The following is a 14036-nucleotide window of genomic DNA, read 5'->3' as shown; positions in this document are numbered from 1 at the left end:
CTCAGAGGGGGCTGAGTCAGAGCTTGGGAAACAGTTCTACAGCAAACACTCCCTCCCTAGAGCAGGGATACCATGGCAGGATTGAAGGATAGAAATTGTTTTTAAAAAGATAACCATGGAGGAAAGCAAGATTGGATCCAGGGATTCTGATTTAGCTTCTTTAGCAACCTAGCAAGTGACATCATGAACTAGGACAATGATCAGGAACGTGAGAAGTAAGTAGATTTGAGGAGTGCATAGGAAATTGGGTGTGGAATGCCTCAATATCTGTCTTGGGCAATTGGGTGTCATTCACCAAAACAGATAACATTGGAAGAGGATAGGCTGGTGAGGTCCCTGCTGATCTAGGAGCTTACAGGAAATCAAACCTGGGACTTGTTTTCATATAACCCTCCTCCTCCACAGTGAGAACATGAGTCAGAAACAGAGTGCAAACTGGTCTTATTTTGGGACAAATACATGCTACTGGGAACCTGTAAAGGATATTGTTCTGTATGTCAGATGTGCCCCATAGTAGCACATATGTAACTAATACGTAATATACTAGATGCCTTGGGTCTTAAATTATAAGGACCAAAGAGGTGACTTTTCTGAGCTAATCTCTAATTTTTGTTGGAGTAGCTCTGCCATGAATTGAAGGCTCACATTCTTTATTTCAGGTACGCGCCAGAATGTTTAATTCAGTGTAAATTTTATATTGCCTCTGATGTCTGGTCTTTTGGAGTGACCCTGCATGAGCTGCTTACTTACTGTGATTCAGAGTCTAGTCCCATGGCTGTAAGTCTTAACTTTTCACGTCGTCTGAATACAGAACCCAACTAGGAGGCTGGAGAGATAGCTCAGTCGATAGCACAAGGCCATGGGTTCGATCCCCAGCACCACCAAAAAAAATAAAGAACCCAACTAAAATGTGTCCATTCCTCTGCTTCGAAAGTTTTGCTTTTAAATGGAATCAAGTCAGTATATTACGTTGGAAAGAGAAAAGGCCACTTTTCTGTTTTCCTTGGTTTTTTTTTTGTTTTTGTTTTTGTTTTTGTTTGTTTTTTGTTTTTTTAATTTATTTGTGGGTCTCTCAAGTTTTGGTTTCATAAGGAACCCAAAGTTATATCGAATGAACCAACTTTCCAGGGTCTGTCTTATCTGTGCGAGGAGATGGGGCCCTTTTGTGGAAGGGTGGGTGAGTTAAGTGGGTGGCATGGGGAGGAGACTTGTTAGTGCCTCATTAATTTCTAAATGAGATCATCTTCATGAAACAGCCTCCTTTTCTGGCAAAAGGGGTTGGCAGAATCTAAGACCCTGATTCCAGATTAACTGTTGAGAGCTAATAAGGATTTTGGATTTTTATTTAACATTGCTTAAGGAGAAAAACATTTTTATTACTTTAATTTCTAGTTAATTCTAGAAATTGTACTTTAATTGTTTAATTTTTATACAAGTGTATGCAAAGTAAAACATTTTGTTTGGTTTATTTTACATAGTTGTTCCTGAAAATGATAGGCCCAACTCAAGGCCAGATGACCGTAACAAGACTTGTGAACACGCTGAAAGAAGGAAAACGTTTGCCATGTCCGCCTAACTGTCCTGATCAGGTATTTATCTTCCCATAGCTTGAGTTATCCAGCAAGGAAGCAGGTGGGCAGTGAGTGGGGAGATGGAGTAGAAAACCCTTGAGAAATAGTTTTCTGAGACTGAGACTTCTAAGAAATCATCTTTGGGGTGGATGATAGTGATGTTCAAAGCAAGTATTCCCTCCAAAAATAGGCTCCCTTCCACATTCGTCCACACACATACCCCAATGGAGGTTTTAGTGTAGTCGTATTGTGAAAAATACATATAAGTGCACTTTTGTGTGTAAGTGTATCCCATTTATTAACAGAATTTATAATACTCTGTGTTTAATACTCTAAAATTAATTGAACCTTTCAGTCTCAACTCTTTAGAGACCACTTACACCGGATAGTATGAGTCCAAGAGTGAGGTGGCTAGTGGCAAGATGGAGTCTAAACAGAAGGCTTAGTAGTGAGCCAGACTGTGCTGAAGGGGAGTCAGCCATGAGCTTCTCTAATGTTAGTACCATTTATGAACTGCAGTTATGAACATTTCCTGTATTTTAAATTACAGAAATACTCCTCTTTTTTAGTCTTAAGGAAAAATCATTTCCTCATAGTTCCAAAATATATCCTTACTTTAATGTTTCCATAATTTTTTTAAAAAGCTTCCAAATCTAACAACATTTTTACTGTCACTACAGTTCTTGTTTTTACTTTTTATAGGTTTATCAACTTATGAGAAAATGCTGGGAATTACAGCCATCCAATCGGACAACCTTTCAGAGCCTTATCGAAGGATTTGAAGCACTTTTAAAATACGAAGCATGAATATCATTTAAATTCCACTATTTGCTGATAAAGTCCTCCTCCCCCAACAAAGCCATTTAAAAAAAAATTTTTTTAATGGAAAAAGTTTGTGTTCTAACAAGATGTAGTCAACAAATCCTTGAGCACATGCACATGTGTGAGGCACACTGTGGCGCTCAGCATGGATAAGAACTTCCTTTCAATTTGGCATCTCTCAAACTCAGTGACAAAGGACAACAAAAATACCTAGGAAGCACTTAAGCACTCCTCCCTTTGGAACGAATGTGCCACTCTTTCATCTAGCTAGTTTACTGTCATGATTATATACCAAAATGGGATTTGTGAAAATAAGAGGAACTGACCAAAGTCATCAGATTGCTCTTCCCAGCTGCCACCTGATCTGAAATGTTTTTCTGGCACATTAATCTTAGACAAAAATTGATGGACTTAGGTGATACTCTTAACATGCCCTCAGATTTCAATATCTAGATGGCGATAGACCAAACATTCTTAAAAATATTAGATACCAGTTTAGTATACTATTGTTTCTTTAAAAAAAAAAAAAATGAGTGTGTATTCCTGTCACCAGTAAGACTGAAACATCAAGCTGTTTCTTCAGTGGCTCAGATGCTGGTCCCTTGGCTGACCACTGGTACTACCATTGTTGAGCAAACTGGTTCTGCACAGGGGCCAGCATGGAAATTGATACTCTGCTGCATGTTATTTCTTGAGAACTAAGCCTGGGCCAGTGCTTTCCTAAGCAGTCGACTTTAATCAGACAGACTCTGCAAACCCGGATGCTATTAGACACGCTTTTAAGAAACATGAGCGCATACCCTTTTATAACTCTACCACTTTGGGGCAAGCTGTTCCAGCATTGGTTTCGGATGCTGCATATGAACAGAATGTATACCACATAAGTTGCACTGTTCTTAAGAGTGTTTCAATATTTACCACCCATCTACAAGGGTCGATCACTATTGTGACCATCACCTTATGGTGCAAAACTTGAAAGAAAAGACCCGGCTAGAGGCACTCTGAAGTTCAGGATACATTTAGACAGTTTTCAGTTTGCTTGGAAGTAGCTGGGTAATTAAATATGTTTAGTGTCTGATTCAATGTGAACATAAAGTTCTTTATGACCAAGAGTCTGAAAAACTTTTCTGTTAATGATGTCTAGTGTTGTTCAATATCTTCCTTTTCATCTTTTGAGCCCAAAGAAAGTTCAGGATTGCTTTAGTGGCAACAATAAACTTGACATTTAAATTTGTTCAGTTGCCCTGTATCACCCAAGATCTCTGTGTCAAACCTGTGGCCACTCTGTATGCACTTTGTTTACTCTTTATACAAATAAATGTACTAAAGACTTTACATGCATATGCGTTTTAATATTTTCATTTTTGGAGCATTTTAAACAATTCACTTACATAGAAAAATAACAGTATAGATTCTGAGAGAGGAGGGTTGGTAATGACTCATTACTGACACCGCTTGCACTGCACTTCTATTATGTCCAGTGAAAACAGGCCACAGGCCAGTATGGATGGCAAATTACTGGTGCTGTGATCCAAAGCATGTTTTTATTCTTTCAACCTGTGCCTGTTCTCACTTTGTAGCTCATGTAAAATTCACCATCTTCCCTTTCTTCTGTTCTTAACTGCAGTAGAAGTATGACTAAGCACTGAAGAGGCAAAATACAGCAGGAAAATTGGAAGGAGAAGTACAGGACATGGAGATGCCATTAGTCATCTGCCATATAACTGATACAATCCTGATTGTGATTTATAGGTAGTATACTTCTTAGTCTAACTTTCCAGCCATAATTTTCCAACAGAAGTTAGTAAATACAATAAATTAGACCCAGTAAAATTCTTTACAAAGCATACAACATATGAACCAGTTCTAGACTTCATAATTAAAGCAGGATGTCTATATCATAGTCAAAAGCAAGTCTTCCCAAATGACATGTTTTAAGGATCTGATCTGAAAGACAAGGATTATTGAGATTCCAAATTCAATGATAGTCTTATAACAATGAACAGACTTAGAAATTTCTAAATGGCAAAATGTGTCTCATGCATTTAATACCAAGGTCTTCAGAAAATGGTGATGTTAAAAGTCACATTAATAAAGACAAAAATTCTTTTCAGACATAAATTGGGTAAAATAGCTCATTTTTCAGTATACTACCAAAAAGAATGAGAGACAAACCAGAGAGTGAGGTATAGCTTATTAGCTCAAAATGGTTATAAATACCATGTCCCCATAAAACTTTGAGAGTGCAGTATCGACTGCTTTACTCTATTGTGGAAATATTGGGCATTGATGACAAAAATGACCCTGTCTAGTAATAAGATCATCACGAGTCTATGCTATGAAACGAGAGACAGAAACCTATGTTCTTGCCACTTATAAATCTATCTCATAGGTTAAAGGTCCTTCTTTAGGCAAAATAATCGGAATGGGGAATTAGTTCCATCAGATCAGTGCCAGCAAACTATGAAGTGTCAGACAGTAAATATTTTAGGCTTTGCAGGTTATGTGGTCTCTGTTGAAGCTACTCAGTTCTGCCAAGGTAGCACAAAAGTAGCTACAGATGATACGTGAGTGAGTGAGCGTAGCTGTGGTCCAATAAAATTTCATGGGCACTGATACTTTCATTTCATGTAGGAAGTTTTCATCCCCCCGCCTCCAACCATTTAAAAATGTAAAATGTCATTCTTACCTTGCAGGCAGCACAAAGATAAGTGATGGACTGAATCTGGTCCTAGGGTGGCTTGCTAACCCCTGTATTAGATCACCAAAGTTATTTACCTAAGATAGCTTGAGATTTTTACAAAAGGTATGAATAGTAATAACACCTTAAGGGTCAAGCATCTGCAGTAGTGTATGCGTTGGACTTCATTATCGTTGTTGGGTTTAAGAGAGTATGGCTGGTGTGGGGGTGATAATGAAATTTGCATAAAGAGCATCTTTATAGCATCTTTATGGCCATCACCACGTTTGGTACTTGCACCCTTGTTGTAGTTCTAGGAAAAGTCCTAAAAATCTATAAATGAGATTACTTCTAGGGGAAGTAAATTAAAATGCACATTGGCTTATAAGAAATTCATTCTAAGGCTAAGGAAACAAGATTGCTTCCCATTTATTGCTTCAGACTTTCATATGTGATGTCAAAATTGTTCCCATTCCTCAAACAAGGAATGTTGAAACATGGTTAATTTCTCCAATGGACAGTAAGTTAATGTCACATTAATTAAGATGCATCTAATTCTAGTGGAAAATGTCCTCAATTGATGTCTCTTCTTATTGCTACTGTTTTTTATTTGGCAATTCTGCCTGCTGCACAACACAGTTCCTTCTGGGAAATAATAAACCCGTATTTATAGGATATGGCTAGTTTGAATGAATTTAAGGCAGCGATGAACAGCAGAGATACTGCAGAGAATCTCAGGAGGTTATAAGGAGAAAACTTAATACACTCGCTTCTTTTTTAAGTAGGTTTCCACGTAATATGCTCCGGTGCCCTGAGAGTGCTGGTCAACTAATTCCACTGCGCCACCTTCTGGAGCCGAGATGAGATAGGAAGAGCCTCGCTTTTCATTTCTTAAAGAGGACACCTATGAGACAGTAAAATCACAATTAAATTAAAATGTAAATTAAAATTGGGTTATGCATCAAAGATGTTTCAAAGAAAAGCATTCTACTTCAAGTTGGTGCAGATACAGCGACGCTATCAAAAAAATATATAGACCAGACCCAGTGGGGCATTTCTATAACCCCAGCAACTGAGGAAGCAGCTGAGGGATCACAAGTTCAAGGCCAGCATAGACAACTTAGCAAAAAAAAAAAAAGAGGGAAGGAAGGAAGGAAGGAAGGGAGGGAGGGAGGGAGGAAGGAAGGAAGGGAGGGAGGGAGGGAGGGAAGGAAGGAAAAGCTGGACTGGAGATGGGGTGGAGCTTGGGGTGGAGCTCAGTGGCAAGCGTACCCCTGGGTTAAATCCTCAATACCAAACAATAGCAAAATATATATACTTCCTTGTTAAAGTAAATTAGATTTTGAAGTTTCTGTATAAAAATCACCTGTGGGGCTTCGGGTGGGGCTGCGCAGGAGAGCACGAATCTAGCATGCCCAAGGCCCTGGGTTCTATTTTCAGCACCATAAAATAAAAAAAAGATTACCTGTGGGACTTTTGTCAGATACAAACCAGCCCTCACCCTGCCCCCAGTATGTGAGGGAAAAGGAAATTAAGAGCACTGAGCCCCTCCTGTTGGTCATGCCTCAGCCCCACTGAGTCAGAACACAAATGCTAAATACTGATTTTTCCCTTAAGGAAGGGCACCGCTAAGGAATGGAGCCACGGATCAAGATGTCCAGTGAGAGAAGGGGAGAGAGAACACACTTGCAGGTGTAAACGCTGGCAAACGACGTCAAGAAGAATAGCATCCTAGAGAGCAATGGGAACTCAAAACTTCAGAGTCCCAAATAATCAGATTTCCTGATTTCCTGAGAGATTCAAGTCTCAGAGTGGGCCAAATGTTTGTCTCTGGTGGTCACAGAAATCAGTAAGTCGGACCACGGCATGACCTGTGATCTGATCCCGAGGTTCTTCCTTTTACAGTCGGCGTGACAAACTTGTTGAAAATAATTACAAGAACAGGGAAAGGAGGGATCAGGCTAGCGTTCAGCTTTCCAGCAATGCACTCGTCTTAAAACACATGATGATTAAAACTGAAATTGCTTTTGAACCAACAACGGTCACAGTTTTTAAAACTGGAGTCGACCTCAGAGGAACAAAGGGGCAAGTCTGTCGCGGTTCCCTGTAGATAGGCAGCCAGCCCTCCATCACACTTGTCCGGACAAGGGTGAGGCTGGGGCTCCAGGGCCGGCGCTTGCCTAGCACGCGTGAGGCGCTGGGTTCAATTCTCAGCATCACATAGAAAATAAAAGATACTGTGTCCATCTACAAAAAATATTTTTAAAAACAGCCAAGGGATGACAGAGACTGACAGGGCTGCGTGGGCTCCTCTTATTTCTGTGTGGGTTAACATTGTTGTGGGACAACAAAAGCCTTCACGTGAAACCTCGTTTTAAGGAATGGTTCACAAACTGAAGCACTGATTACAAAGAGTTTGACCTTAACTCCATCTGAAAGTTTCTCCTGGTAGTGAAGAAGCTTGGAGGTTGGCTCAGAAATCATCTGAGGAGGGCACTAGGTGGAGGCACAGATGAAATGAGACCGGCCACAAGTTGACAGTCGCTGAAGCGGAAGTGATGGGCACGGCATGCAGCTCCCTCTGGAAGGCTGCTTGGCTCGCCCCTCTTGGCTGGCGGTCAGCCTTCCTCTCACTCTCCCTGGCTGCCTTCTCCGCGGGCGCCCTCGGCAGGCTGGTGATCCCCCCGCATGCTGGACCCCAGCCTTGAGCCCTGGCACCCCCTTGCTTCCAGCAGCAACAACTCTTTCCCACCAGCTTTCTTCCTTTTATAAATCACTAGTCTGTCCTAAGAGTGGGCAGAAGCAAACACCCCACTGAGTCTAGAACTCTCCCGCCCCTTTGCTTCCCTTTCTTCTCCCTGTTTGTGGTAATCCGTGACTTCGTGTCTTGGTGTAAAGCAAAGAAATGGCCTGAACTTTCCTTGATTTTTTTTTTTTTTTTTTTTTTTTTTTAGTACTGGGAACTGAACCTCTTAGTTACCCCCCCGCCCCCCGCCACACACACACACGCACCCAGCCCTTTTTATTTTTTATTCTGAGACAGGGTCTTGCTAAATTGCCCAGGCTGGCCTTGACCTTATGATCCTCCTGCCTCAGCCTCTCAAGCAGTTGGGATTACAGTAGTGTGCCACTGTGCCTGGCCTGAATTTTCCTTTCAAAACCATCATTATTCTCAGACACCAGATAGGACATTAGGTTTTTTTCATTCAAAAGACATTCCAAGGGCACCAGGCCACCCACAGTGTGAACCAACTGAGATCTAAGAGCAGCAAAAAACTTCATGGAGCAGCACGGAAAACTTAGCAAGAACCGTGAAGACAGACGCCATTGTGGCCATACAATACTAACACAGTCTATCAAAGACAGCAAACTTTTAGCATAAGAACCAGTGAATGGGCAGTGATGGCAGTTAGGATTTGTGAAACAAAGCTCAGTGACCTGGGAGAAATAAAATCCTAAGAACTAGGGGGAGAGAGAGAGAGAGAGAGAGAGGGGGGGGGGGGGGGAAATAAGCCTGGTGCAGTGTCACACGCCTGTCATCCCAGCAACTGGAGAGGCTGAGGCAGGAGGAATGCAAGTTTAAGGCCAGACTCACCATCTTAGCAAGGCCCTAAGCACTTACAATACCCTGTTTCAAAAGGACTTGGGATGTATTCAGTGGTTAGTGCCCCTGGATTCAATCGCCAGAGGGAGGGAGGAAAGAAGGAAGAAGAAAAAATGGTCACGAAAGAGGCAAACATAAAACAAACTCAAAAAAGTGTTTTCACAAATACACTTGAAAAAGCCTAGAGTTGTCCAGTTCAGGTGATGCTGGAGACTTTTATCTTTGGAAGCAAATAACTCACCCCGAAGATATACATAAATATATCCCAGATGCTTTCTGTATGTTAACTCATTTAACGTTCGGATCAGCAACCCTGGGAAGTAGGAAGCTCAGAGAGGAACTTGCCACCTCTGCACAGTCTGTGCTGGGACTTGCATGTCCAGCCAAAGTCTGAGTTGCATCTCAGTCTGAAGAATTCCACAAAAAACTCTTAGTCAAGACCATACATGATGTTATAATCCCTGGACCTTCCCTTTCAAAAGGACTCTGCTCCTTTCAGTGTGTATACTTCCAACAGAACATTCAAATTCAGAGAGCTCTGACCTTCAGCAAGGTCCTCCTTAGGGTGAGCTGAACTGCCCTGTGAGGTATGCACCCAGGGGTGCCATCCGGACCTGTGGAGCTATGATCCAAGGCTGATTCTTCCTTAGCCATGTGCTCATAACTAAGGGAGCCCCCTGGGGCTGCCAGGCAATCCTACTATATCCCCTGCCCACGTCCTCTCTAACCTCCTAGGTGACTGTTTCCAACCTTCCCAGGTCTGGAACCTCTGACAAAGATGCCTCCCTTGTCCTGATGATTTGCTTTCTAATAATTTCCCCAGAAAACAAGAGAAATGCTGAGATGCACAGAGGCAGACCGTGGCCTTTTTCTTTATCCTCACTTCCTGGTGATCTCATCCAATCTCCTGCAATTTACAGCACTTGACATGATTCTTTGGGTTCTCAACACTATGTCCCTGCCATGTCTCTCCCACCCCTCCAGGCTCCCATGACCAACAACAGTACCACATCTCCACCTAGGCATCTGAGATTTATGTGCAAAACTAAGCTCACTCCTGCCGCTCCTGTCCCTAAAACCTACTCCACTCAGTCTTGCCTATCCAGTGACAGTTCCCTGTTTCTAGGTCAAAAATCTTGAAGTCATTCTGTCGCCTCTCCTTTCCTCAGGATGTCCTACTGACCTCCCCAGAGCGCCTTGAACCTGGCCACTTCTCACTGCCTCCCCTTCGTTTTTTGACTTTCAAAGTTTAATACTTACATGTACTTTACTTTTGCGGGGGGCGAGGGGGAGGGCATTCAACCCAGGGGCACTTAACCACTGAGCCACGTCCCCGGGCCTTTTTTCATATTTTATTTAGAGACAGGGTCTTGCTGAGTTGCTTAGGGCCTCACTAAGCTTCTGAGGCTGGCTTTGAACTCAGGATCCTACCTCAGCCTCCTGAGCTGCTGAGATTACAGGTGTGTGCCACCATGAACACCCTTAAACACAATTTTTAAGTGTATGTTAATAATCAAACCTGGGCCTAGTGTTCAAAGTTCTCACAGAACTTAAGAAAGCAGAATCTTGAATAGATTCCTTTGGGATATGCTAATGTCAGTAGTGAAGACTGCTGGGCTCATCTGCTACCAAGTCAATGAAAGGTATATTTCTTTTATCACTATTAGTCTCCTGAAAGAAATGTACCCAGTGAGCATGTAGCCCCTAAATATAAAATCAAATTGATTAAGAGCTTTAGGGTTTCCTTGTGTCACCTTTACCTCCAGTCCTGCTTCACCTTTTCTAAATCTTGTCTCTGTCATGGAGTTAGGTACAGGGAGAACTCAAAATGAATAAGTGTATTCGTTATTAAATCTGGATCTGGCCCTCACATTTCTTATAGTCTCAAATCCAGCTGGTACATTTCATACTTACAGAAATACAAATTCATTTTATTCTTCTGCATTAAACACTTCTAAAATTTTATTTAAAAATATAATTTAGCTCTCCCATTGTTAAAAATGTTTACAACCCAACACGTTTTATTTTGTGGCATTAATGATGTCACTAAGAAGAAAACATCTCTTTCTCATACACATACACAGATGTTCCCAATTTTCATATTCATTTCTGCCTCTCAGCTATTAGTCCTTCTATGCATAATGTTAAGTTCTAACTTTGGATTTAAAAATTTGTCCTCCAAAAGGTACTGTGACCCATTAAAAAGAATAAAAAGGTGAAACTTGACCATCTCACAAGTTTTAGTGACCACACCAGGAAGTACACTTACACATCTTGTTTTTTGTTTTTTTGTTAGTTTTTTGCCATGCTAGGGATTGAATCCGGGGTCTCGCATCTGTTAGGTCAGTGGTCTACCACTGAACTATGTCCCCAGTCCCTTAAGCATGTTTAATAAACATTTTTTTTTAAATTCAAGCCACATTAAAACCCTTTGAAAAATTAGCTTTAACATGTTGCAGCAGTGACTCAAAGCTGTCATTAGATTTATTTATATTATATATTATTTTTTAATATTGGTTTTTAAAGTTTGAAAAGACCTATTTGATTTATAGCCAAACTATTTTTAAAATGAGGTAAAGTTAACTTCAAAAGTTTGCTCTCCTTACTTCCAGTTTTTAGCCAAAATCAATTTTTATTGGTATTTTTTAGTTATACATGACAGTAAATCCATTCTGATATAATCATACAAGCATGGAATATATCTTATTTTAGATAGGACCCCATTCTTATGGATGTACATGATGGTGGAAGTCACTGTGCTGGTTTCATATATGTGCATGGGAAAACTATGTCAGACTCATTCCACTGTCTTTCCTTGTCCTATCCCCCTTCCCTCCCTCCATTCACCTTTGTCTAATCTACTGAACTTCTATTCTTTCTCTCAACTCCTCCCCTTCCCTTAAGGAACCACTATTTGACCCAGTTATCCCACTCCTCAATATATATCCCAAATCACTTTTTAAAAGTATTTTCCAAATTACTGTGCAGTCTTCACATAGACACAACCTGTGCTCCTGTAATTATTGTTTAAATTAGGTTTAGGTTTTTCAGCCGCATTTTATACGGTTGGTGTTTGTCTCAGATTCGGATCTGTCCTGGTCCGCACCGCATTCTTTACGAAGCGGTCTTTTCTGCATTTTCCCCACTAGGTGGCAGTATTGGGTTCTATGTGAAGCGAAGGCGCACCTCTGCCTTTTTGCGCACCTTCTGCCTTTTTGTTCACCTTCGCTTTAATTCTAGTCCCCATCACAGCATCTCATCATACACTGTGTGGCTGGTTTCCTGGGGCCGGCTGTCAGCTTCCTGGCAGGAACCAATCCGGGAACCGCGGTGACACAGGAGTCTAACATGCAAGTGGACAGTGCAGTCCTCCCGCGCTGCGGAGGCTGCAGCTCAAGGCCAGTGTCAATAAAAGCCCAGAGACAATTTATAGTCACAGTGGACAGTTGAACTCGGTCTGAAAGTGTTCTTTACATTATTGAAACCAACGACAATGTCAGGCTGAAACGTTGCTGAAGATATACTCTGATCTTTTACTTTGATAAAAGGCAAGGGGAGGGAAATATTTGTTTTTGTCAGATTATAATTAGACGTTACATCTAGTTATTCAAGATTTAATAAACTGGTTCAAAGCCTCCTGCTGTAAGGCTGAGCTCTCATCCACGAATGTACATGTACCTATTTATCTCTGCCTCAGAATCTGAAATTTCACACTCTGCACATTGCAATTAACAAAATAATTCAGACTACAATGCTATCATCACAGCTAAAGTATATGCTGCAAATTTTATTGTTTTAATTTAAAAATTCTGGGTACTGGGGATTAAACCCAGGCATACTTTTACCACTGAGCCACATCCCTAGCCCATTTTATTTTTTATTTTGAGACAGGATCTCACTAAGTTGCCTGGGGCCTTGCTAAACTGCTGAGGCTGGCCTTGAACTTGTAATCTTCCTGCCCCAGCCCCCAGAGTTGCTGGGATTATGGGCATGTGTCACCACACCTGGCAACTACAAATTTTTAAATGACTACATCTATTTCTGACTTAAATTTTCTCAATCACAGTCCAAATATTTAACACATGCAGTCCTGACAACATCGACTGCAGCTCAATGGCAATTCTAGTTAACGGTTACATTTAACTAGAGAAATGGGAGGGGTAGGCTACTTGAAATTAGTTTCTAATTAGACCTAGATTAGATCTGAAAAACTGATTTAACTTGTTTGGTTTTCAGTAGACTTTCATGATCTTCAGAACACCAAGTAAAAATGCTGCCTTCTGTTTAGTGTTTTTTTAAGAGTCCAATATTTGTTGATCTCTACAAGGTTATGCAATTATCACAATCTATTTCCAGAGTATTTCCATCACTCCACAAGGAACCTTGTGCCTGTTAACAGGGAGCCTCCAACTCCTCTTCTTCCGGCCCCCAGTAGCCTCTCTCCACTTACCATTCCTATGGATTTGCCTGTTGTGGACATTTCATATACATGGAATCACAACACATGTCGCCTTTCTGTCTGGCTTGTTCCCAAGGTTCATCAATGTCACAGTGCCAGTCAGCTTTGTTGCTGCTTTGACATGTTAAAGCTAATTTTTCAAAGGGTTTAATGTGGCTTGATTTTTTTAAAAAACGTTTATTAAACATACTTAGGGACTGGGGACATAGCTCAGTGGTACAGCGCTGACCTAACAGGTGCGAGACCCTGGATTCAATTCCTAGCATGGCAAAAAATGAACAAACAAAAAACAAGGTGTATAATTTGTACATCCTGGTGTGGCCACTAAAACTTGTGAGATGGTCAAGTTTCACCTTTTGATTCTTTTTAATGGACCATGGTACTTTTTGGAGGATGAATAATATTCTACTCTATGAATACACCAAATTCTGTTTACTCATGGATAACCAATGGACATTTGGATTATTTCCATTTGGTGCTATTATGAAGGATGCTGGCATACAAATTTGTGTGTGTGCCTTAAAATATTAGAAAAAGAGTAAAGTAGATACAAGTATAAAAATTACCCTTAGTTTCTAACTATATAAAGCTCTCCAAAGATAAACTTTTCAAAAATCTAAAAAATGGGGTTGGGGATATAACTCAGTGGTCAAGGGCTTGCCTAGCATGCACAAGGCCCTGGGTTCAATCCCCAGCACTGCAAAAAAATAAAAAGAAAGAAAACAATTTAAACAAATAATTATTTTGTCTTTTCCCCTCTTCTTCCTATTCAATTTCACATACCTTTTTCTGGAATCATGGATAATTCTCTTAATTCTCTACATGATATTTTACTTTAGACTAAAAAATACTTCATGATCATACAAGCTCTTAATTGAATGTCTTTAAAATATTTATTTG

General features: G+C 40.7%; 2 protein-coding genes and 1 long non-coding RNA gene across 6 annotated transcripts in view; 2 read left to right on the top strand and 1 right to left on the bottom strand.

Moving 5' to 3' along the window:
• Positions 1 to 3728, top strand: part of JAK1 (Janus kinase 1) — a 137930-nt gene extending 134202 nt beyond the window's left edge. Inside the window, 3 exon segments of the mRNA XM_079130137.1 lie at positions 660 to 777; positions 1479 to 1589; positions 2274 to 3728. Coding sequence (XP_078986263.1) covers positions 660 to 777; positions 1479 to 1589; positions 2274 to 2378 — 334 coding nt within the window. The 3' untranslated portion in view covers positions 2379 to 3728.
• The window catches only part of LOC306659555, a 288601-nt gene that overhangs the window by 229763 nt on the left and 44802 nt on the right, over positions 1 to 14036 (top strand). The gene's annotated exons all lie outside the window — the stretch shown is intronic.
• Positions 2925 to 14036, bottom strand: part of RAVER2 (ribonucleoprotein, PTB binding 2) — a 92364-nt gene continuing 81252 nt past the window's right edge. For all 4 annotated transcript variants that reach the window (XM_079133685.1, XM_079133683.1, XM_079133686.1 and 1 more), the window contains exon 12: positions 2925 to 5977. In XM_079133685.1, coding sequence (XP_078989811.1) covers positions 5831 to 5977 — 147 coding nt within the window. In that variant the 3' untranslated portion in view covers positions 2925 to 5830. The remainder of the gene's footprint in view (positions 5978 to 14036) is intronic.

The sequence above is a fragment of the Sciurus vulgaris genome, assembly GCF_902686455.1.
Source record: "Sciurus vulgaris genome assembly, chromosome: 1".
Taxonomy (NCBI): Eukaryota; Metazoa; Chordata; class Mammalia; order Rodentia; family Sciuridae; genus Sciurus; species Sciurus vulgaris.
This window is presented reverse-complemented; position numbering and strand designations above follow the sequence as displayed.